Source organism: Mytilus galloprovincialis, chromosome 1, assembly GCF_965363235.1.
Source record: "Mytilus galloprovincialis chromosome 1, xbMytGall1.hap1.1, whole genome shotgun sequence".
Classification (NCBI taxonomy): domain Eukaryota; kingdom Metazoa; phylum Mollusca; class Bivalvia; order Mytilida; family Mytilidae; genus Mytilus; species Mytilus galloprovincialis.
This window is the reverse complement of record NC_134838.1, coordinates 6,510,380-6,537,873: the sequence shown is the minus strand read 5'-3', so window position 1 is coordinate 6,537,873 and position 27,494 is coordinate 6,510,380. Positions and strand designations below refer to the sequence as shown.

The 27,494-nt window shown below is 31.7% G+C and overlaps 1 protein-coding gene across 8 annotated transcripts; it reads left to right on the top strand.

The window, feature by feature from the left end:
• Positions 1-27,051, top strand: LOC143064010 (uncharacterized). Of its 8 annotated transcripts, none has more exons than XM_076236520.1 (15): positions 1-433; positions 7,517-8,570; positions 10,416-10,566; positions 11,764-11,885; positions 12,296-12,319; positions 16,459-16,499; positions 17,375-17,442; positions 17,598-17,709; positions 18,114-18,179; positions 18,535-18,703; positions 20,172-20,206; positions 23,344-23,375; positions 23,986-24,029; positions 24,402-24,423; positions 25,199-27,051. In XM_076236520.1, exons 1-15 carry the CDS (start codon positions 425-427, stop codon positions 25,230-25,232), a joined length of 1,983 nt encoding a protein of 660 aa, XP_076092635.1. In that variant the 5' UTR covers positions 1-424; the 3' UTR covers positions 25,233-27,051. The 8 variants fall into 8 exon arrangements, with proteins under 8 accessions (XP_076092635.1, XP_076092622.1, XP_076092630.1 ...); XM_076236507.1 differs by having other exon boundaries at positions 20,172-20,230; XM_076236544.1 differs by lacking the exon at positions 1-433 and adding an exon at positions 3,695-3,834 and having other exon boundaries at positions 20,172-20,230.
• Positions 27,052-27,494: the final 443 nt, after the last annotated feature.

Here is a 27,494-nt window from a genome sequence, read left to right as displayed (position 1 = left end):
GTGTCATCGGGTCGATTGAAAAGTTAACAAACTTATGTACCGAGATATTCGTCAGGTACAAACAGAGGTTTAAATGACATTTTTACCTACATTAAGATTTGGTCACATGGACTAGAGAAGGAAGTTTAAAAGTTGAATTTTAGACTCCTGATTAATGTTGATCGGATTAATTTAATGGAACAAATTCATTTAATTTTACATTTAAATCCACTAAATGTGAAGTATCCATCTGCAAATGTGTGATGTCGTACTCAATAGTCACTTATATCTCATCCGGAAGGGACAATTACAAGTGTACTAAAAGGACGTAGTTTAAACTGTATATATGATGAGGTCGGAAACTTTGATACAGAATAGTTTCTGATTTTTAGGATTATCAATAAAATATATCCTGTATATAGAGTTTCATTTGGAACAATACAACATGGACGAGGTAAGGATTTGAGTTTTTTTATTTTATATATCTGAACGACAATAATATCATAACACGGAAGTTATACTGTTTTACAATAGATAAGACGTGAAATTTGAGAGCTGATAGTTATTTATGAATAAATGTCAGACACGGTCACTTTAATGCGACATCATTAAATCATTTCCTAGGGCATGTATATATTACGAAAAAACGTATCATAGTGAGAACTGACGAAGTATTCAAATCAGTGTATAACTTTCTTCAGTCATCATTGACTTTATAACAGTAACAAGTCAAGCATTGTTAAACTTTCTCCCAATGTGGTTTTGCTCTACATTTAGAAAGCTTTAATTTATTGTCATAAAAGGGGGGTGTCGAAGATACCAAGGGAAACAATGCACGGTCTATGAAAAACAGCATGACGAAAAAAATACCAGCAAAAATCCACGAACAACTACAATAGAAAACTTTAAGTTTGAGAAACATTCTCAACCAAAAATTCAAGCGATGAACTCAGGTGACCCGAAAGAGGTAAGCAGTTTCAACGCCTTAAGTACCACGGGTGCCGTGTTGCTCATGGTAAAAACCCGGTGGTAAGTCAGTTACATTCGATGTTGTCATATACAAGGAAAAGAGAACAGGATTGCTATCGCGACAAGTAGAATATATAATATCCTTGATAATCTTTGATAACTAGTATCTTTGATTCAATATAATGGCATAACGGTTAACCTAAACATGGTGCAACTTTCACAAAGTTTGGCAGTTTACCATGAATAACCATAAATTCAATAGCGTCAATGCTGGCAGCAATCCTTGAATCCTCTCATTATGACAGGAAACGCACGTTCTGGATTCATGTATCAACTCGAAGATATTGGATACAGAAATTGCTGGAATGATGCTACATGAAATACATATGACCTACCAAATTAGACTACTTTAAGTACTATAGTATTTACCTGGTTTGTAATAACATAAGCAACACGACGGTTGTATAAATGTGAAGCAGGATCTGCTTACCCTTCCGGAGCACCTGAGATCACCCCCAGTTTATGGTGGGGTTCGTGTTGCTTAGTCTTTAGTTTTTCTTTGTTGTGGCTTGTGTATAATTATTTGTCTGTTTGTCTTTTTCTTTGTTAGCCATATGGCGTTGTCAGTTTATTTTCGATCTATGAGTTTGATTGTCCCTCTGGTATCTTTCGCCCTCTTGTCTTTATGAACTAACATGTTACAATCCGACTGAGTGTGTTGTTGTAGTACAACGCAGGGTTCAGTTTCCGTCCCGATTATGTAATGTTTCACTGGACGTTAACGGTCATCAATCACTATTATTATCTTACCGGACGAGACTGTGTATCTTTACATCCCAATCATCATTGGTTTAATGTCAGTGTCGGACGGAGAAAGTCAAGGTACTCATATTTTCATACCCCATTCTTTATTAATGTTGTATGCCTGGAATCTAAATTTCAATAGTGAATGTATCCATTTTCAGAATTGCTGTTTATAGTGTTGAAAGCCTCACTGTGACTGAGGTGGAGAACAGCAATAAACACTCTGTCCCATATATTTGTGGGCTTGTTTGTGCATGAACTGATTTTGTGTCATGGATGGATTCCCCATATCCTTTGTTTTTCTATTTTATAGATATATATTCGTGACCATAAAGATGTTACATTATTCGATTATGTTTTGACTGAATTCATTGTGATCTTAAGGATTTAATTTATATTAGTATTAACTTAATGTGATTTATTTTTTGCAAGGAAGACCTCTGCTTTAAATAGACAATATCCTCATAATTCGTCATCCGTTGGTTTTTTTTTCAACTAAAAGTTTGTACTTGTCTACTAAATAACGTTGATGACTGAAGTTTTCCGATATGAAGCAAGTGGATGTATGTATGTATTAACTTCCTCATACCTTAATATAGGAGTGATAAACGTCTGCTGCATCTTAAATAAAAACTTTACCATTACGTAAGACCTACATTTATAGATACACTTATCAAGATCTAGACATTTCAATGGTCCCAAAAAACGCTTGGTTAATAAGCTCAGCCTATCCCTTTTCTATATATATAGTTTTGTTCATTAATATAAAAAAGAAGATGTGGTATGCTTGCCAATGGGACACCTCTCCACAAGACACCGTACGGCCTTTAACAATGAGCAAAATCCATACCGCAAAGTAAGCTATAAAAGGACCCGAAATTAGAAATGTAAAACAACGAGAAAACTAGCGGTCTAATCATTGTGCAAAAATATGAACGAAAAAACAAATATGTAACACAGCAACAAACGATAACCACTGAATTACAGGCTCCTGACTTGGGACAAGCTCATACATATAGAATGTGGCGGGGTTAAACATGTCCGTGTTGGACGAATTCAAAAACTAGTAGAAAGAGGAAAAGCAAATTTTTGTGTAATAAACTTCTACAGCAGTTTTCAACCCAGATCCCTAGACCTTCACAAGAAGATTGTACTTATGTTGATGTGATGCACCTGCTATTAATAATTTCAGCAAAGTTTATGAAAACACGTTTTTTGTCATCAACTCCTTCTCCAATTTTCAACCCAGATCCCGGACACTTCACAAGAAGGTTGCACATTATATGTACATGTGCAATCTTCCTGTGAATAACAGGTACATAAAACATGTTGAAGTTGTGCACCTGCTATTAAGGATTTGTATGAAAAATATTTGCATTTCATATTTCAAACATGTAAAATGATTCAGTATAGCGCATTCTCCCTTGGTTAAGAAATATTCTGCGCTACCTGATCATTTGAGAGTTGGATATACATTTCTCAGTTAAATTTCCTTGATACGTTTAACTTACTTTCATACCTGTTCTTATCTATACGATTTTACAATATCAGTAATTTATACATAATGCCCCTCTATTCTTATTCTCTACAATCTTGTGGAAAAAAGAATATCAGAATGAATATGGGTATATATAGGAAAAAGGGCCTATTCCTTAAGCACCCGTTAGAATGGTCCATATTTAGAAGAAATAATAAACTTAATACGCTGCTGATTTTATATATATATGGTGAGTGTTCTTAAGTTTTCTTAAGCTTAACCTTATAAAAGCGCTACATCACTTTTGTTCTTTTCTTCCATTTTAAACGAACAATACACCGGATTTTTTTAAAAATCTACGGTGATCTTTCACATTTTATTTCACTCGCATATATAATCGTACAGGCTTTCCTCGAAAAAGTTTTATTTATAGTTAAGGGATTTTGTGAAAGCGTCCATCAAGAAACATTTCCGTATGTATATGTATATTTAACTATCTGACATGGTCGAATGAATCACTTCACACAAGGAAGTGTTTACTGTTGGAAATAACTAATGTATGATATTCTCAACCTTTTTGGACAACTCATATAAAGGCAAAATTTGTAAGTATTTTTATCGCAAACTTATTTTAAATCTTGTTCAAATACGTTTATTTCCGCCATCTAGTTATAAACACTTAATTTATATGTTTGTTTATTCCTCGGCTTCTTTTCAAAAAGACAAGAGAACAGTAAATCGCACCTAAATATTAAAACAAGTATGGGTAACATATTTTTGTATTCGACAAGTGTAGTATGACATTGTTAATTGACGAGTTAACACTTCTGTGTCAGGAAAAAAGATTCAGAACTACTTTTCTAATCATATGAAAGTGGTCACTGGACACCTTAAAAATGACAATAATACCACCATTTTGTGTATAAACAAATACTCATTTAGACTGGGGCAAGTTTACGGACATGTTAATATAATGTACATACATATATGATATTATATGTAACAAATAATTAAGTCATGTAAACAGGTAACCCGTATGTCAACCTGTCACTGAAATGTGTTAGTACTGAACTTTGAAAATCCAGTGAATGAAAAGGGCAAGAGATATCAAATAAATAAAACTGTAAACTATAGTTTGGCATTACGAATCATATTATATAAGGGGGGGGGGTGGGGATCCCATTTGCTTATTAAAAAGTGTTTTAGTCTTCAATTGAACAAGATACGGTAATTAGTTTTCCTGTTTGAATTGTTTTACATTTGTCATTTCGAAGACTTTTATAGCCAACTGCATGTATACGATGTGGGTTTTGCCTATTGTTGAAGGCCGTACGGCAACATTTGAATGCTAACCTAGCTACTTCGTCCGTTTGCCTCTTGTGCAGAGTTGTCTCATTGGCAACCATACCCCATCTTTTCATCTTTATGTAATTGTTGTGTTTCACATCATATATAAAAGGAAGCTAGTATCATCTTTATATGGTAATAGGTGTGTTTCACATCGTATTGAAAAGGAAGCTAGTATTATTTTACCTTCCTGTTACTACTGAACAATGTTGTCAGATCCACGCATTATTGTGTGTTATACTTAATGATATAATACAACTAAACGTGTGTGTAGTTCAAGGCAGCCAACCTTGAAAGTATCAAAACAATTATTGTTCTTAATCAATCTTTCCACTGTCTTCAAAATGTTTGATGTTAATTATTTTTTCGGTATTTCAAAAAATTACAAAGAGCATTGCTTGCAATGGCAACACTAGTTTTATTTGTTGTTGTTGTTGTTGTTAATGAAATAAGTTTCGCCTGGAAAGAGAGCAGTACACTGTTAATCAAACAGTTCAGTCCCCTTTGATGAAATAGATCCTCGTATATTACAGTTCAGTCCCCTTTGATGAAATAGATCCTCGTATATATTACAGTTCAGTCCCCTTTGATGAAATAGATCCTCGTATATATTACAGTTCAGTTCCCTTTGATGAAATAGATCCTCGTATATATTACAGTTCAGTCCCTTTTAATGAAATAGATCCTCGTATATATTACAGTTTTCATATATCTTTTGCTTTCTAAATTTAAAGTTTTGTTGAATGAAAATCCAACGCTTCCGACCATCAAATTTCAAAAGCGGGTGTTCAAAAGCATGTTGTTGTAAATGATAAAGTAATGGAAATATTAAGTCAATTTGGGTAAAAACTTATTTAAACAAAAAATAAACCTTAAAATTTAACAATATTCATATTCCACCCTGAGTAAAGCTGCTAATGATATCTGAAGATTGATAGAAGTTGATAGTGTAAGTTTTGCAGTGTTTCTAGAATACAAGAATTTCAAAGCCCTAAAAGAAACAAACAAGGCAGTAGACAAATATATCAAACAAATGTATTATAAAAGTCTGGAGAGATTTATCAAACTAAGAGCTTTTTTTTTAACTAAATTACCTTCTAACATATAAACAACTGTCTTAACTCCAAAACAATACTGGCTTTGTTTAATTTTGTTTCTTTGTACAAAATAAGACTTGAAGTTGATGAGTTGATTATTATTCTATAATAAAGCTTAACCGTCAAATTAAAAAGACACAATGCCCTTTTATGTGTGTTGTAAGTGCTTTGAATGACATAATCATTTTATTCATTAGATAAAAACTGAAATCAGATATAAGACATAGAGTAATTCATGGGCGAAAAAGAATGTTGAAGCCTACATTGATATTGGATTATAAACAGAAAAATTATACGTAATTAGTTATATAATCATACTAGTGGCTGTCTTAAACTTGCAGTTGTGAGAGTCATGTTTTGCTCCATGTTGAAGGCATGAGATCGGTCATTTTTTTCTTTCGACAGAGTTGGAGTCTTGACAAGTTTGACACGTTTAGTTGGAATATTATATGTTATGATTTTACTTTCATTGGTGTCTTTCATATTTTCATTTTGGTGCAAGACCTATATTAGATTGTTATGGTTCCCCCATAACAATCAAAGTGGTTTGCTCCTCTGTTTCTTATACAACTTGGAATATGTAATCTTCTGTTGAAACATAAATAAGGTTTGTTTGTATTTCATTTATTTGAAGAATTGACTGTAGAATGGTATTTGTTATACAAAACCATTATCAAATCTGGGTACTAAAGTAATTAAAATGAACAAACCCAAAAGGGGGTTGGGGGGTAAAAGGAAAATACTGACCTCCAAAATATATTAAAACAAGAATGTGTCCAAAGTACACGGATGCCCCACTCGCACTATCATTTTCCATGTTCAATGGACCATGAAATTGGATAAAAAATATAATTAGGCATTAAAATTAGAAAGATAATATCATAGGGAACATGTGTACTAAGTTTCAAGTTGATTGGACTTCAACTTCATCAAAAACTACCTTGACCAAAAACTTTAACCTGAAACATGCACTTTCATTTTCTATGTTCAGTGGACCGTGAAGTTGGGGTCAAAAGTTTAATTTGGCTTTATAATTAGAAAGATCATATCATAAGGAACATGTGTACTAAGTTTCAAGTTGATTGGACTTCAACTTCATCAAAAACTACCTTGACCAAAAACTTTAACCTGAAGCGGGACAGACGGACGAACAAACGGACAGACGGACGAACGAACGGACAGACGGTCGAACAGACGGACGAACGGACGAACGGACGCACAGACCAGAAAACATAATGCCCCTCTACTATCGTAGGTGGGGCATAAAAAGGTGAAGTTCATACAACTTACAAACTTATATAATGTAGTGCTCATACTTACTCAAACGGTTAAGGGGTCGCATCAAGTTGCACCCACGTAGCATTTTATTTCATTTGTTATACTAAGTGATGTATCTCCACATCAAAATTGTCCCAGTCAATGGATGAATTTAATGTGTCAATCAATGGCCACAGCCACACTGTTTTGAATTTCCTTCTATATAGAGAGGAAAATCGAATATGCTAAACGCACGGAAAGAAGAACTATTCAAACTCATTCAAAATAACGGACTGTACTTCTATCAGCTTTGAATGGAATATTAATTTAGATTTGCACGTTAATGAAACTCCTGGTCTATTAACTCATTATATATGGTCTCTCTTTTTTTCTCTTTATCTTATTTGTTAATTTTTGAATTGCATTCAAGTTAAATTCTAAATTTACCTAAAAAATATATTTCAATTTCACTATTAAATCAAATGCAACTTTGAAGCCGGAAGATAAGTTATACACTTGTTATATATTTGAACTAAATATTACATAGCTGTTCTTTTAAACTTATATATTTTGTTTATTTGTTTAGGATGATGATCAAGACATATATGACGATGGAACGAGTATAACAAACCGGCGGGCTGTAGGACGTATAAAGTCCATGACGTCCATGTTTGAACCAGCCATGCAAGGACCAAAACCTTCATTACCATCTAAACCAGCAGCCAAACCACCGACACCAATACGGTCGCCCGATACTAAACCGACTACCAATGGAGATTTCCCATTTAACAATAATAATATACCAAAGAAAACCATTGGTGCAATTGCAAATGAAAACAGAGATGTAAGTTCAATGGTGAAAAATAGTACTTCCGTGCCACAACTTAATTCAGAAATTGTGTCAAAATTCAACAGTATTAAAAACAAACCTGGAATAGACGATAAACCTAGTCCGAAGCCGCCATGGCAAAAACAGCCAGATGTGGGTATAAAACCGCTAGAAAACAAAAATATACCATCACAAGGACTAGCTAGTATTTTAAAAAAGTTTCAACAGGTTGATAGTGAAAATAGTGACGATAAAGCTGAGCCTGTGAAACCATCAATACCGGGAAAGATAGACATTACAAAGAAGGATGTGATCTCTGGAATGTTTCAACCAAAGTTGCCTTCTTCTCCTAAGTCTGACAATAAACCTCCACCAACACCGATAAAACATGATAGTAGTAAACAGCCTCCGCCTACGCCACGGAAACCTAGTACCACGAGTACAACAGACCCAGAGGTTATATCTCCGAGCAAACCAAAACCATTATCTGTTGCCAAACCATCTCCCTCTGCCGGAGGGGATCCTCAGTCTGAATTAATGCGTGCAATACAAAAAAGGAAAGAAAAAAGTGAGAACGAACAAACAGACACTGAACCTCAGTTGAGAAACATGAAACGAGGCAAATCTATCAAAAGAAAGTCATTCACAAGAAATTTAGATAACAAAAAGTTTTTTCTAGTTGAAATTTCAAGTTCAGATAGTCCCAATAGACCTCCTCCAAAGCCATCGAAGATACTGAATATAAATTTGGATACTATTGTTTTAGAATACAAAAAGAATTTTAAGAGGAAATTTATGTCTTCAGAAGAGGGTAAGTCTTTTTCTATGCTTTTGTAAGGAATATGTCCTTTATTATACAAATGAATGGATAAATGAATGAATAATTATAATGTGCTCATGAACTTAAAAATCAGAGAGAAGAAAATACATGTACAACAGTTCTGCATGTTTGAACATCTTACAAAAGAAGAAGCAACGTTTAGGGATTGACTTGAAAGGGATATTTTTGATAAATCGACAAAGAATTTTAGAACTTTTAAATTTGTAAAATTCGTTGATAAAACATTCGGTATTTGAATTTTTACCATTCATTTCATGACAAGACATAAAGAAGTGGTCTAATTCTTTCATTTCTTGCAGATTCATTAAGCTTTCCTGTTGCACTCAACAAGCTATGACTTTCTCACTTAAATGTACTCGAATATACATATGCTATTCTACAAGAGGAACACATTAGCCAAATATTCGTGAAAACGCTTGGCTCAAACTAAAAGAAATATAATTTAGATTATACGGGTTGTTCTCACAATAAGAGATATATGAAAAGAAGATGTGGTATGATTGCCAATGAGACAATACTCGCAAGTTAGCAACTAAAGGTTGTCGTATGGCCGTCAACAAAGAGAAAACTTGTACCGCAAAGCAAGCTATAAATGAACCTGAAATGACAAATATGAAACAATTTTATGTACAAAACCATAAACGAAAAAAAATATGATAAATATAGTAACAAACGACAACCGCTGAATTACAAGCACATATAAAATGTGGCGTGGTTAAACTAGTCTATAAGAATAAGAATATTTATTATTCCAATCAAGGGCCCTTGATGGGCAGCATAACATGTACACATTAAACAATACATCATGATTTGTAACAGATATAATAATGATTATAAAAGTAAGGAGATGTGGGAGACATAGTTAAAAGATACAATTGTACAGGTTGTTCTTGTATTAGCATATTTATTCTTACAGGCATAAAACTTCGTAGAATATTTTCATATTCAGATTATTCTTTGATGTAACAAATATGTTTACAAGATACTTGTATACACAGATGTATTTAGTTATTAAGTCTTCCGGATTATTGTAATCAATAATAACGTCGGATATTTGTCTCATTTGCAGTCATACCTCATCTCCTTAACTCTATAAACTACATACAATATGAAAATAGATACTTCCATTTTTAGATGGACATATTTTTCTGTATATCCCTTAAAGATGATGTAAGAAACAACTGCAGATGGTCTTTGGGTCACAAAATAATTCACAATAGTTAAAACCCATATATCTTGAACCTGTATATACCAAATTACACATACACAGTGGTCAAAACCGATGTTAGTGATACAAGTTTGTTTCAAAACAACATTTTTTCAATGAGAAGTATTCCATGCAACAAATGATAATTATTGTTTTTTTTGCATTTATGATCCTGCTCAAGAAATTGACCCGGCGTGACATTTCTGAAAATATCTAGACCGTTTTGCAGTTGACTGTTTGAGAAATAGACTTTTTACAAAAATGAAATGTACAATTCCTTAAATACAAAAATTTGGAACTCCATAAACTTTTAAACCATAAAATAAAAGTGATTACTTTATGACCGAAATTTGATTAACATAGATATAGGAAGATGTGGTATGAGTGCCAATGAGACAACTCTCCATCTAAGTAGCAATTTATAAAAGTAAACCATTATATAACTGGTTGGAAGTTTCGTGGATCCATGATGCTTGCACTAAAACATAAGAAATTAGAATAGAGACAGATAGAGTTTGATTTCTTTGATGGAAATTACTTTTTTAAACTATCGACCCAATAAAAGTTTCGTTGTCTTTAAATTTGCATTATAACATTATACATTCCAGAGTCTGAGCGACCTCAGTCCGGAGGTTTTGTCGAAATGGATGAAGAAATTTATGAAGAATTACCTGATGATGAAACCGGTGTAGATTTCCCTCCTCCTCCTCCTGAGATTACACGTCAACGTCAGTCAACGAATAGACCGGTGTCCATGATGTAAGTGCTTCAATGATTATTTATGCTTGTGTAATTTGCTACAGCCCCCTCCCCAACTGGCATGTCACGTTAGTCAACGAATAGAACCGCTTCAGTGCTTGGTATTGGATGACCGCAAGTTTAGTTGAATGGTGAATAAAAGACAGGTGGAATAATTATCCGCAAACACAATTTTTCCGGTACGTGTGCACATAGATGTTAATATTTTTTTTAATTGTATATGTGTGTGTTTTAAAAAATATGTTCATGAGTATTCATTGGAGAAATAAATTAATAACAAGCGATAAGGAATGTTGTTTTACACTCTATAATATCCGCGTATTTATACGAAATACGTTCAGTTATCAGTCAAAAGCACAAGGGACTTGTTCAAATATTTTATGTGGCAACATAACACCGGTATGACATCTCAGGTCACATCCGATGTAAAAACCGAATATCATTATAATTCATTAATTGTTGGTGTTTTAACGCCCCTTTTGGGTTATTTTGTGACGATCAGTTTTCATTGGTGGAGTGCAAGGAGATTCAGAAAAGTACCGATCTTCGATATGGGAGTTGACAATCCTAGTCTATTAAGATTGCAGTCGAGTGCACCCAAGCGGGGTTCGAACTCACAAGCTCAGTGTTGACTGGCTAGTGATTACTTTAGTATAACTGCATTTCTACTTAGATCACTTGACTACCGAGGCCCCAGTAGCATTAAGTATTTGCAACAATTAGCTCACAATATGAATACAATATAAATAAATAGACATAAGGCCGTTAGTTTTCTCGTTTGAATTGTTTTACATTGTCTTATCGGGGCCTTTTATAGCTCACTATGCGGTATGGGCTTTGCTCATTGTTGAAGGCCGTGCGGTGACCTATAGTTGTTTTAAAATGTCTGTGTTATTTTGGTCTTTTGTGGATAGTTGTCTCATTGGCAATCATACCACATCTTCTTTTTTATATTCACTTTATATCGAATTCTATGCATAAAAGTAAAACAATTTTTTAAGTTTGACCTTGACATCTCTATTGGTTCACTTATTGTGTGTGTCAACGGGAATGTTTGTGTTTGATATCTGGCTAAATCTTAGGCCAAGACATTATTTTTTTATTTAGAAAAAAAACAATTTCAATTAAGCTTATAGTAAATGTTCTATAACTAATGTGTTTGTCATAGTTGGTACTTGTAGTTTTTATGAATTGCAGACCTCCTATGACAGAAGACGAGGAATGTGATGAAGTCTATGATGATGGAATCAGTGCTCAAAGTGATGAAGCGCCTCCACCCGTTATTCCGGGTAGACCACCAAGGCGAGGAAATCTTCCTGGTTTGTACACTACATTATAGTTTAGGCAATATTAATTCTGCTCATTCAGGTCCTTTTTTGTTTCTTGTTAAAATGGTCATAAAGTGTTCATTTATTTCTATAACAATTACAAAACATTCAAGTAACCTGGACTTTGATTGGTTGATAGCCAGATTAAGTGTAATAGAGAATGAAAACGGAGAATGTGTCCGAAAGATAGCAACATGGCCATACAGCAGAACACAGTCCAGGGCCACCAAATAAATGTGTCTAAGTGAATTTTTTATTTTTTTTTCTCATGTCAGATGAATTTCGCCCACTACTTAACTAAATATCCCTCGTGAACATTATATATCTGTTCAGAATTACAGATTTCAAATAATAAATATCTAAATAGTTGAACATTAATTACAAATGGGTGTTTTATGCAGAACTTCCATGCGTTCCAATACAAGGTATAGTATTAATTTAATTGCTGCATGGTTCGTTATTGACAGTTCTCTTGTTTAACCTATCAAAGTAGTTGTTATAACAGCATGTGTTCTAGCCGACATTCTGATAATAAAAAAAAACCCGCAGCCTTAAACAATTGATGTCATTTACATTTATCTCTAGCTAAATATGCTATCATCTTTTGAATAGTTTTCTTACTTTTACTGTTAGTTTTTATAGTGCAATTTGATTCCACTCTGATATGCTTCATTGGTCATTTTCTAAAAAGTAACACATTGCAGAAGTTTCGTCGCTTTTGATTTCTATCGGGGATGGGGGTTTTCTCCTCTAGATATTGATCTTTAGGTCTGATTCTTATAAATATTGTTATGATTTATTCTGAATGTTATTTTTTACATGCTTAATCTGTAGTGATCTAAGCGTACTAATCCATGTATGATACACCTACTATACATGTTGTGTACAAGTTATCATTTTGTACAAATTATAATTTGTACAAAGAAATTGTACACATTATAATTTGTATTTTGACTTTAAAGTGCCTGTACACATTATAATTTGTACAAAATAAGGCTTAATTCCACTTATATCTTGTACAATACTTTACATACAATAAATTTCAAATCAAATGATAAAAAATAATTTCAATTTTAATTACGAATCAATATGAAACACACTGATAACTCTATTTACAATATTATATAATAATATATAATGCCTTATTTGTTGGAGCAGGTGAGCGAACCTTGAATTACACAATACATTCTGTTTTTTTCATTTACACTTCGAATTGTTACAACTGCCTTTACATTTGCAAGAGAAATATAAACCCTGTCCACCAGTTTATGAAATTTTTTCACAGCTTCCATCAGGGAAAGTTGTAAATCTGGAATTTGTGTAACCGACAAAGAAGAGTCACTAATTGATTCTAGTTGGTTTCTTCTTAAGACTCCCGATAAGTTACCAGCTATTGTCCCTACACGATAGCCAAAATTTCCTACTTCTACAACAACACCTTGTATATTCCTCGGATAGGTCGGTGCTCGGTCATATTGTGGTATTAGGATATTAACATTGTCTCCAACAGATAACTTGCTCAGTTTCTGTTTTGTATTTCTTGTAAGGACATCTGCTTGGATTTGTTGACCAGACAGTCCGCGTTTTCTTGCACGAATGATTGGGGTTTCGACTTACTCTGATACAACTCCAATAGTTGTACTAGTTGATCCAGACTCTTTAGGTTCTCTTTCTGATTCCACCGATTCAGCATCTGTGTTTTAATTTCATTGTTCTACTCTGAAACCTCTTTAAACACTTTCTCCAAATCTTCCTCAGTTTCAAGATTTGGCAAAAGTTCCTCGGGCAAAGAAGATGAAGATAAACCTATTTATGGGTCAGAACCAAACAGAGCATAATAAGGCAATTGATCAATTACTCTGTGATATGATCTATTTTTCTGAAATTGCACGAAGCGCAAACCTTCAGACCACTGTTGTGTGTCATTGTCATTCATCCATGATTTGAGCATTTCTTCAATGTTTGCATTTGCTCTTTCTACAGACCCTTGACTTTGGGGATCTCTTGGTCGCCCATGAACTATTACTAATTCTGACCATACAGATTTCAGTTCAGTCATTATATGTGTAGTGAACTCTCTCTCATTATCGCTTTGGAGGATATGGGGTACACCAAAGAGAAGAAAAATGTCAAGTTATTGATACGCAACTTCAACAGCTCTCTTAGATTTCAGAGCTCTAAGCACCCTAAATTTGGAAAGATGATCTTGATAGTGAATTATCCATTTAGATTTATCGTCGGGGACAGATTGAAAGTCTACAAGGTCAACCTGCCCTCTACAGTTGAAGTAAGCAGAAATTATATAGTGGGTATCAACACTTTTTTATCACAATATCCATATGATAAATTATTGTACAAGTTATAAGTGAAATTTAGCCTTATTTTGTACAAATTGTAATTTGTACAAGCACTTTTTGTACAAATTATAATTTGTACAAAGTCAAAATACAAATTATAATTTGTACAAAGTCAAAATACAAATTTTGTACAAAATGATAACTTGTACACAACATATATACTACGTTCCTTGCAACTATTAAATTACTAACAGTACCCCATAGATAGTAGACTTTTCTTTATTATTATCTACATGAATGTTTCGTACTGTTGAGAAATCAGCATGGCATACAGGGTAAAAAAAAGTCATAGATAAGAGTAAAATATATTTCATGTTCAGAAATAGACAATAAATCATTTAAGTAATTGATACTTACACAAATTAAACAAATATGTTTCTAAGAGATATAATAAATAAAAATTGAAAATATTATTTGATTGTATAATGTACGCATTGCTTTATTGCTGTTTGACTCAAGTGGATTATATTTCATCATATTGAACAACATATAAACTTCGAATTATTCCGTAAGGGGACAATATATACATAACGGGACATGGAGTTAAAGGATAATGATAAGCTCTTTTCATGTTGCTTGCCAAGTCGACAGGAAGAGCGCACAATATGTGGACCAAACATAACAAACATGGTGTCAATATAATATGTTGATGATATAAAAAAAAAAAGATGTGGTATGATTGCCAATGAGACAACTATCCACAAAAGACCAAAATGACACAGACATTAGCAACTATAGGGGACCGTACGGCCTCAACAATGAGCAAAACCCATACCGCAAAGTCAGCTATAAAAGGCCCCGATATGACAATGTAAAACAATTCAAACGAGAGCACTAACGGCCTTATTTATGTAAAAAAAAAAAATGAACGAAAAACAAATATGTAACACATAAACAAACGACAACCACTGAATTGCAGCTCCTGATGTCAGTTTCAATGTTTATCACTTTCATTTCAATTTTTTTAATTTCTATTGTCGATATGATGATTTGAAGTTTTATCGAACAGCCTTAAAAATGTCTCCAATAAAATTCTAAAACGTCTTAGTTTTAGATAAAAAAAAAAAAGTGTTTTTAAAAACCGGAAGGAGGGTTACATAACATTCAGATACCATTGTTCTCAGGACAAGAACGAATTTTAAAATTTTATATTTAAATAAGGATTTGTAACGTTTACTCTCTTTACAATTGCACTGATTCGACTAAACTAGTTATAAACATATCCCACGCATTAAACGAACTCCACCACTCCTTCGACAAAGCTTTTACTTGAGGACAGGAGAAGAACAGCTGGATTAATTTTTTTGCCCTTTGAAAATGAAGGCCTTTAACTAAAAACTCATCATAGAAACCAGGATGTAAACTTAATATTTGTGTGTTGATAATTTTTTATGAAAAGGTCAATTTTAAAAGTTACTCTTCATTGTAAAAAAAAGTGTAGATATCTTTCTAAACATCTTTTGTGAGAAAAGTTTAAAAATCTATCGTACATTGCTTTAAAAAAAAAAGAGGGACGAAAGATACCAGAGGGACAGTCAAACTCATAAATTGAAAACGCCATGGCCAAAAATTAAAAGAAAAAAAAAACAGTGATGGCGTCCGTAAAATTACGAAGGGATGATTTCAACTTCAGCATTTGGAACTCTTGCTTTTAGAGCTTCCTTGTGAGCAGCAATCCTATATTCGACAAATGCTGAACATTTTCCGAGTAAAAGATAAACTGCTAGATTGGGCACTTGTACCCGGCATCAAATCTTTTTTTATCTATGTTAAAATCGTCCTGTTTAAGATTTTCAAATCAATAATTTGTTTTATATATATTAAGGAAATATTAAAACCTGTCAGACTTTAAAGTTGAATACATATCATATTACTGAATATGCATATTAAAACTTACTGCACACGGACTTATCACCGACGTCATGATGTTAGACCTGACGGTGATTTCACCCGGACTTATCACCGACGTCATGATGTTAGACCTGACGGTGATTTCACCCGGACTTATCACCGACGTCATGATGTTTGACCAATAGTTTATAAATTTGACCCCGCACAAGATACTGTTGAAAAAAGAAAAGTATAGGTTTTTACAAAAAAAAACCATTCCCACAATTACAATCCATTAAACCGATTATCAGCTTTTTTATAATGGTTTCAACTGATATTTTGCAGTATAATGAACTGTTTAGTTTATGTATTTGTAGAGGAGCCTTTACCTGAGCCACCCGTTCAGCCACCTTCAACGGTTAGTACTCTCAAATAGTTGTGTTATAATTCATAATGTTGGAATAAATTACATTCTTTGTCCATGTAGTATCATTTCCAAGAGCGTACACGAAAGCACTTTAAACGGTTAATGTTTCATGTTCTCAACAAAAACCTGAATCTATAAATTAAAGTATCCACACTGTATGTATTGGCCTCCTGAATTTATTATTACCAAGGAAACATAGCAAGTTTCCATTAAATTCTGTAAATGTTTAATAGCATTTCTGATTTGTTGACATGTACACTAACACCGTTAACGAGTTCATTGTCAATTAATTTGACAAAGCACGTATTAATGGACCAAAAAGTTCAACACCAATCTTTTCAAGCACACACATCAAATTGTATTTCTTGATGTTCTTGAGTATTCATTTAGTCCTTATCAAATTGCGTTCTTTGACGATCGTTTTGTTTCCATCTATAAGTATGATTATCGGCTCTAAATGTAGGTACCATACAATTGGATTAAAGAAAAGAAAATCCGTTTAATCAAGGATCTGTAGAGAAAGACTACAAATCATTGGTTCAATATAACAGTATTTCGATGACTTTGGATGTAACAATATTGCTGTATTTTTTTAATTTCATACTTTGTAATTAAACTTACAAAAATAAACTTGTAAAATAAATGTTGAAAGAAATCAAAGATGTACCATGATGTTATATTTTAATTTGTGAGTTGAAAGTATTTGTTTGTATTTCAGTGATTGCTTTTGGTGTTTTATTAAAAATAAATATAAGAATATACATGAAGTTAATTTCACGTTGTTTTTCAGGAACTGCAAACACTTTTAATACTATCTAATGTTGATAAAGCATAAATTTGATATGTTTGTACATTATAATTTTCAGTCTAATGTTATAGCAGACGATCCAGAATCTGATGGCGAACTGTACGAGCCACTTGACGACATTATCAAGTACGTTGTTCTACTTTTAATTTGCATGGACAAATAATGTTTAAGTTTGTTCTAATGTAGCTTGAAATATTGATAGAGCTGTATATAAAATTGAGACTTCTAAAACAATAATATGAAATGCATGGAGCTCGTAAAACTAATTTTACTTTTTGTAGTGAGGTGGCCAAATTGGAGGAGAAAGCAAATAATAATACAGTTTCCACTGATAATGATAAAACAGAACAATTATCAGAAAAGGAAAGAAAGAAAAAAGAAAAAGAAGAAAAGGTATTGTTCTTTTCAGTTATTATGCACATCATTATTGTTCTTAGGATTTAAAGTAAAATGTGGAAATTCTGTTTTGACATATGACCATATATCTTCAGCTTACAACTCAGTCATCATGTATTGTAAAGACCTTCTAATTGTTTCTCAATATCCTCAATAGACAGTTGTTACATAATAACGTTTTTTACTTTTTTTATGCAAAAATGGAAATAACTGTTTTAACACAAATTATATATTATTTCATAACAAATTAGAAAATTCATTTTAACAACGGAATTGAAATAATTGTCATATGAATAGATTAACAAATTTTACAAGGTAAAAAAGGTTAAGTGAAAATGTGAGTACTACAGACATTGACAAGTAATTGCTTTTAATAATTATGATGTTGGTTTTTTTTATAGAAAAAACAAGAAGAGGAAAGAAAAAAACAAGAGAAAAGAGCAAAAGAATTAAAAAGTAAATTCAAGGTAAATATAACAAGTAAAAATAAATAAGTACACTTTCATTTTCAGAATAAAGTTAACCGTTTTAAATCATGGATTATATATGATTATATGATTATATTTGCTCTCCAATCTTTGTAAATCCGTTAATACACTTCCAAAAAGGCAACCATACAATGTCAGTAGTAGAATAGTGCAAAACAAAAATCAAACAAAGAAAAGATACAGAATATGTAAAATATAGTAATTGATTTTAAAAAAAAATGCTGTTTTTGAAATATTTAATTATCCAAAAAATTATATTGTTTTTTCACTGGGAATCCAATGATCACTTTATAATATCTATCTAAATTAAACTTGGTTATTTGTCTTCATTTAGATCGAGCTAAGCGAGCTTGAAGAATGTAGTACTAAGGGAGCAATTAAAGAAGATGCCAAAGGCAAGGGAAAAGACTTAGCAGTCACTAAAGACCAAAGAGTTATAATTATATGTATGGATAAAAGAAACCCAAAAGGAAGATGGCTAGTCAAATTAGAGGAAAATGAAGGTAGTATGAAACTTCTCATGGAGACCTTTTTTTCATCAAGCACAAATATTAATTAAATTGAATTATTTTATGTTAAATGTTACACTTTTTTCTTGAAATGAACTGTTGTTATGATTGTTTTCGGAATAATATGTTTTAAAACGAACTTAAATTAGGTAATTTTATTTGTGAGTTCTAGTTTTATGGTTTTCCCCTTAAGTTGTGTATTAAAATTGGTATATGTATATGTAGGATTTAATAATGTCCTCCATGAAAAAATGTCCACCGGACACATTTTGACAATATTTACTTATTTAAATGTGTCCTGGACACAATTTCCTATGAAAACATGTCCTTAGGTATGAAAAAGTGTCCATGCACATGGACATTATTCACTACCATAATATTGTCCAGGTGGACATTTTTTTCACAGGACATTGTGTCCGCCAGGGCACTTTTTGATATGATTAAAGTATTAAATGATTCCATTGCCTTGTGATTACTGGACGCATTGTAACTTTAATTACGAACTTGAATTAATTGTTACTTTGACATAAAAATTGTCTCATTGGCACTCATACCATCCTTATCTTCATATCTATATTTTTTAATATAATTATATACATGTTAGATGCTGTTCTATTTTATTTTCCTTTGAAGACACAATTAAATAACATTCACTACGAAAATTTGTTCAGCAGATGGACCATATTTCATAACTGTTGCTGTAAAATGCTGTCCACTTAGGAGACAATATTTCATGGCAATGGACATTATTTATTTTCTATTGCCTTCTTATTGTTATTCTTTCATTGTCATAACCATTTGTTGGGAATTTCTTAGAACTTAAATTTCTCTATATTCACTTCCATCCATTATTTATTTGTTTACAATAGACAATAGACAATAGACAATAGACAATATTTTATTCGCACAAACACATTTACATTAAATGGTTATGGCATACAAAATTAAGACAATAAACTGACAATAGTTAAATTGTATATTGATCAATATACAAATTACATTTGTATATTGATCAATTTCTCACCAATCCTTCATATTTTAATTAAAATTTAAGTATAATAAAACTTTGTAATGACCTTTGTATTACTTCCCTTAGAGGACACAATTTAATAGCAACTACTATGAAAATTTGTCCTGTGAGTGGACACTATTTCATATTGTTAGCAGTAAAAATTTGTCCTTTTGAGGGACACCATTCCATGGCAATGGACATTATTAAATACCAAATTTCAATGAAAAAGTGTCCATGTGGACACTTTTTCATAGGACACTATTATGTCTTACATATACAATAGTGTAAGAGATAATCGTTGTATAACAATAACTGTATCAGGAAAGCAAAAGTCATAATATGAAACGTATTTGTTTTCAAAATGATTTTATGAACAGATATTATGTCTTTGTAGATACAATTGGTTATGTGTATTGTAACAATGTTTATTCTATTCTGTCTCTATTGTAGATACAATTGGCTATGTGGATTCTAACAATGTAGAGGTAGACAACAATCTCATTCGTAGTGTAAGCTTTGCTTTTGCTTAACTCATTTATTCTAATTTCTATTATCTCATTGAATCAGACGAATAGCACGCCCATCAAACCTTGAACAAAAATTTTTCTGTGTGCAACATCCACATAGTCAATTTCATTTAAGTGTAAGATAGCGAAAAATATTTAATTACATAATGAACACTTTAATAAAATTACAAAAATAACAGATAAAAACCATTGTCCGAATGTTGAAATGTCTTTGTAGTGTGGAACCTCTGCGAGTATCGGACTGATGGGTGTCTCGGATTCTCGGGGCTGTCCCGTCTATATATATTTATAAACATATTTAAATTCAAATTATCTTGCATTTAATGGAAACAAGAAAACAGTGAAGTTTTCATGATTTTGCTACTAGTTTTTTTCTACTTGTATTGTTTGCTCATTCATTATAGCACAAGTCAGGCTAGTCATCTTAAAATAAACAAGTCAGGCTAGTCATCTTAAAATAGACAAGTCAGGCTAGTCATCTTAAAATAAACAAGTCAGGCTAGTCATCTTATAATAGACAAGTCAGGCTAGTCATCTTACAATAGACAAGTCAGGCTAGTCATCTTAAAATAAACAAGTCTGGCTAGTCATCTTAAAATAGACAAGTCAGGCTAGTCATCTTAAAATAAACAAGTCAGGCTAGTCATCTTAAAATAGACAAGTCAGGCTAGTCATCTTAAAATAGACGAGTCAGGCTAGTCATCTTAAATTAAACAAGTCAGGCTAGTCATCTTAAAATAGACAAGTCAGGCTAGTCATCTTAAAATAGACAAGTCAGGCTAGTCATCTTAAAATAAACAAGTCAATACTATAAAGTTTAAATAGAATTTCTTTTTTAAGTTAAAAAATAATTTATATAGTGAATATGTTTATAGAACTGATGAAATAATAGTTTAGTGTAATTAATAGTATTGTGCTGTACATAATACCAATCAGTCATATTCTATTATAGAACCACACTTTAAAAGTAACTTATGTATCAGTTTGAATGCATTTCTTTTAAAACACTCATGAAAGCTATGAGCAGATGACAAACAATTCATTGGTCACCAACTCATTTTCTAACACCTCACACGATTTCAGAAACATCAGAATTGTTGCAGTACGATTTTCTCTGGTTTTTGGTAATGTAACTTATTGTAGGCCATTGTACAATAATGCCTTATCAAATAAATAACGCCTTGGTTTGGAATTTACGTTAAGCTTATCAAGCTCACTAGAGCTAACTGGAAAATACAAATATGGTCACCTGGACATCTCCAATTAGACAGTAAAGCAGATACTATGAATACAAAGTAGTGTTAGTCGGAATGAGGCATAGAGAGGGTATCGCGCTATCGGCATATTTTATAAACCCATAGCAAATCTTTGAGGAGTCCGTATGTGGCTCCTGTTCATAGTCATAATTTTCATACATATCAAGTATATTTAAATAATATTTATACTTTTATTATTAAAAAAATTTGGGAAGTGTTTCACGATTTTTTTGGGGAAAAGATGAATTTACGAAGAATCTGGTGCCATCTCATACTTTCGGTTAGACCTGCTGAGTTATTTATTTTCAATACAGTGCCAGTCAGGTAATTTATTTTCAAACTACCACATAACAAACCATTTATTTTTGTGATTATCATGGCTGAGTTATCTATTTTTTCAAAATCCCCCCCCCCCCCCCAGAATATCAAATGGTCGTCTCCTTATTGGTGGTTGCTATTAATATCTAAACACTTATACAGTATAATTCTCACGTTTAAATGACAAGTAGCACAACTTATTGTTAATTTTCCTTTCCATGATGCGAATACTCTGTTTGGTCCTTATGAAGTGGTCATTTCTCATTTGGTTGGACATTCGAGTGTTTGTAGTGATGTAACCAATTTCATTTCAGTGACCTAATACTTTCAACACCAAAACACTTTTTCACAACAAGGATCGTATATTTTAAAATAAAATGTTCATGATTTTTGTTTTATCCCAAACATAGGTATTATATACATGTATTAACTTGGAGGCGTTATTCCGATTGCAGGAACTTGATTACAATACGAAAAACAATGTATTTTAAACCAAGCTGTTCATGGTAAAACTCTTTATAAGGCAAACCTTGATAACATTTATCCTTTTGATATATTGTATTTGCGTTATAGACGTTTGCTAAAGATTATATATATATATATAATTACATATATACTAGTGTTGTGTAACCATCGTGTTTTGTTTATTTAATTATTACTTTCAGTTTTAAACGCGATTACAAGTTTCATTTATTTTCTGTACACAAATTTAATTATAACATTGCACATGATCATATTTTCTGCAATGTACATGGCGTTTATTGTATTATTACGTTCACAACCGTTTTTATGTTATTTTCGTCATGAGGGAAAAAGGGGCTGCTCAATACTTAATTTTGATGGACTTCTTTTTTTCCTCTTTCGGCTATAATGTTTCTTTTTTAAAAATCGTTTTCTCGTTTTAAATTCGCCCTTTGCATCCTTTTTGCCTTTTTGAAAGGTGAAAAAAAAACCTTTAGTTTGTGTCCGGAAGTAGTAACTCAGTAAGTATTTTTTGTCCTGAACTTCTAAATGTTTTATTTGTTTGGAGGTTTTGTTGACTGTTTTGTTTATACCAGATTTGATCGATTTATCAAGCGTCTTTTCTTAACCGGCTTTAAGCGTGCGTTGGTTTGTTTCCTTTGCTGTTATATGATCGAGGGTTGGGTTCTTAAAACACTGGTTTTACCAAGCCATATGATGGTGCATCTGTCCCACAATATGGATGTTAATGGATTCATCAATTTCACTTTCTTTTTGTCAAGTCATTCGGATTTCTTTTGACAATTTTTAATCAGAATATAAGAAAGTGCGCATTCCATAAACTGTAAAAGAGCACAGTTATTAGTTCATCAGAAAAAATGACCTATTAATATATTTCCCATTATGTTTTACCAATTCTTTATATATAAGGTTGAGAAACCATACACACCAATTCTATATATATATAAGGTTGAGAAACCATACATATTGATTCTTTATATATAAGTTTGAGAAACCATACACACAAGTTCTAATCTAATGGACTGTTCCTTTTTCTAGGTGATGCTTACTTCCCAGAAGCCACAAACCGAGTAAGTATTGTAGTACTAGACCTTTTTTTATTATCATATTTAGGAGTAATACCACAATTGAAGTTCCTCTATTAGTCATGTTAATGTTATACTTTTTAAAAAATTGTGCAGAATCTGTCTTTGTTTCAAATATCCTTTTATCCTGTCCATTACTGCAGACAAAATCTCACATAAAGTTTCATTGCTTTCAAGTTAATAACCATCTTGTTGACCTTCTTTTTCTTCTTTAGATGCTAAAGTAATCATGAATGTAACCTCAAGTTTCCAAAATATTTTATGAAAACACCAAAAAAAAATGAATGATGCTTTGAAACACTCGAAATATACGCTGATGAATCAGAATTGTTTTTCTGCAATGAAATACAGGGTTAAAATCTTACAACTGTCAAATTCAAGTGAATATATTTTTTCGACTCTTTTTCGGAAATGACGTACTATGATTGATTTGGTGGCATTACACATATAAAGAATCTTTGAATAAAAGAATCTTTGAATACAAAAAGGAATTGTTTTTTGTTAAGAGATGTTTTGAAAGACTAGTAAAGAGATTGCAATAAATAACATTTGTTTGTCTAAAGAAGAAAACCATATTGTTTGTTATAAATTTTAGCTTTGCCGAGGATGGTGAAGACTATGAGGTACCAGAACAAGATGGTAATATATCTATTTTTTTTTAGATATGAAAACTTTTCTATTGTTCATCAAAATACTTTTGGTATATTTTCAACTCGCTGTTGTTGTTATTACCATTGTTTTAATTCAATGAGAATCGTCATGAACATGCATGGAATATTTGCCTCTGGACGTTAACAAAACATCGATCAATCAATTAATTCAATAGTGAAGAATGTAACATATTAAAGATTACTGTTATTGACATAGGGGATATGTAAAATGTTGGAAACAAACATAAATGTTGTACATGAATTGTGTATTTCACATGTATGGTATGGTTTTATGTGTATATAACATTTATACACATTTATTTATACTATAAATAAAAGTTCTTTCTTTTCGTAAACTTAGTATTTTATAAAATACAAAAGAGGTAGGCAGAATTTTATTCTTTATCTATTTCTAAACACATTGATGTAGATACTAATTTGGGAGGCTGCATGTTGTCTCAGTTTTTTTGCCGATGTCACATGTTTGTATTGTTTAATTTTTGTTATTTGGTAACAATTCCAGTGTATGAATTTTTAATAACAATTCCAGTGTTTGAAGTTATTTAGTAACAATTTCAGTGTATGAATTTTTAATGACAATTCCAGTGTTTGAAGTTATTTAGTAACAACTCCAGTGTTTGGAGTTATTTAGTAACAATTCCAGTGTTTGGAGTTATTTAGCAACAATTCCAGTGTTTAAATTTACACTAACAAATTTCTTACGGTACCTTGCATATTTGCTTTACTCCTTTAAAACTAAATCCATAACCTGTTTTATTCTCTTTCAAATAATGAAGGGATGATAACTAGTCTATCAAAACTCAACTGTATGAATATTCGTTCTTTTAACAATAATAATTTAAATACTAATTCTACTTATGAGCTAGGAAATTAAAACCTTTAATTCCGATGAACAGCTTAGCTCAACCTTCGTCATGAACACTTACAACCAAAATGTAGCCCAGAATTTAATATAGGTATGTCAAATATACAAAATTTAACATCTACGGTCAAGTTTGTCTGACTTACAACCTGAATTTTTTGTAAAATATACAAAACCTACAAGCTTGGAATTTACATACCTGTTTGCTTGCAAAATCATGGTCACTGCCGGATCTCGATGTGTGATATTCACTCAATATCTGTTTTCTTTTTCAGAAGTTTACGCCGAGGCTTTATAAAGACACATTAGTAAAGAGAAGTCTAGGAGTCATCCACACTATAATGATCTTACCAAACCTTGTGTTGTTTTCTTCATATTTTAAATGAAAGAAAATGTTCCTTTCATTTTAAATGATAAACTTCTTTAGGGACGACATCAAAAGATCGATGTAGGATAAAAAAAACTTAAATCAAATAGTTTGGGGGGGGGGGGGTAAATTCTACAAGTTTTGTATATCTAAAATCGATTTTTACATATATCCCTATTGGTAAATCAATTTTTCCTACATTAAGTTAAGAGGGGGTGGGGTGTCAGTGAAAAAACTATGTGAATTAAGTTTTTTATCCTACATTGAACTTTTGATGTCGTCCCTTAATATGCCAATATGTTTCTTTCAAAGAATTTGTAATTTCAATGCCTACAAATGATTGTGTGAATCAGTTCATCATTGATATAAAAATTACTACTTATAATTACAATGCTTACAATGACTGTGTGATTCAGTTCATCATTGATATAAAAATTACTACTTAAACTATTAAATCGATGGCAAGCATCATCATCTAGGAAATTTATATTTTTGACATAATAGACTTTTTGGGATAAGTGGAATATTTATCTGAAATGTGCCATAATTTCTTTTTTCTTAAAAGGTGCTTTTTTGTGATGTCATTAGATACAAAGCTAGGTTGTAAATTTCATTAATGTTGCAAACTGCTAGTTGTTAGAATAAAATACACATTGGTCTTCATGAAGAAAAGCAGTGTGTAATCAAAGCAACACAAATTTCCACATATATCATACAAATGACGAAAAGTGAAAATATTTTTTGATTTAACAATATTCACATTATCGTCAAAAGAAATGCATGTTTTTACACTCATTGTGTTTTTTACACTCATTGTGTATTTGAGTATATGAACTATCTCATAAAATGTATATTTAATCTCAATATTTATTTTTTTATTAACAGTAGTAATATGTAATTATATGCAATTGTGTATTTAATAATGTACATTGTAGATTGATAAGGAACGAGTAATAAGTATGGTTGTAGTACAGTGAAAAGACTTTATATTTAATCAGATTTTCAAAATCCCAATTAATATATTGCTGAGACACACAAGAAAATTGAAATAGCTTTTAGAAACATATTTAAACTGATTTTTAAAAAAGATTTACAAGTGTTGCCTTCTACTTTCCAATGGATACCTTAAAAGTATTATATGTTTGTCTTTTTTCATTAAAACAAAAAAAAACGTTTCTCTTTCTAATTTAAATATAGATCTCTGATTTCGTTATCCTTATATTTTTCGAAAGATCTTAATTTTAATTAGATATCAGTTTTCAGACGGACCATTTCATATAAATTTTACTATGCTATTTGGTTTAAAACTTAAAACAACTGCACACAAAAACGTACACCTAGATACATATATAGATGATGTTAATTGTCAACTTTCCTTGGTCTCATTTCTTATAATTCCAGAATGACAGTTGTTCAGAAAGAAGTTTAATATTTCCAGTAGTTGGAACATTAATTTTCTTTATTTCTTTAAGGGATCCCGGATATTCTAATAATGTCATTTTGCTCAGAATTGAAATTAAAAACATTGTTGCATTATAACTCAATATCTTAACTTGTATTATTAAGTCTGTAAATAATGCTTATCTAAAGAAATAAAGTACAATTTAACAAATGCTCATCAAAGAAAATGAAAGATTGTGATAAGTTTAGTCTAGTAAATTGCTTCATTATAAAATGCTAGTATATATGCCTTGCTATGTTACTACATTCCAAATTACAAGTGTGTTATTTTATTTTTTTAGATAAAACATGCAAAATGTTTTTTATATGTTGTTCTTTGTTTGTTAGTAAATATTTTCGAGATACATCAAATATTTCAATTAGATTTGATTCCTGTATATCGTGTGTGTTACATTTTAATGTTGTTTCGTTGTTCTCCTCTTATATTTAATGCGTTTCTCTCAGTTTTAGTTTGTTACCCCGATTTTGCTTTTTGTCCATAGATTTATGAGTTTTGAACAGCGGTATACTACTGTTGCCTTTATTTAGAAACAAACACAATAGGCTCGAAATAGAAGTTAATCTTAAACTCCCTTAAAGTCCAATAATTCTTGGTTAACTCCTTATGTTGCCTGAAAATCATTTAACTACAGTTAAATATGATACGGATAAAAAAAAAGGATGCCACATGTAGAGCAGGATCTGCTTACCCTTTCGGAGCACCTGAGATCACCTCCAGTTTTTGGTGGGGTTTGTGTTGCTTA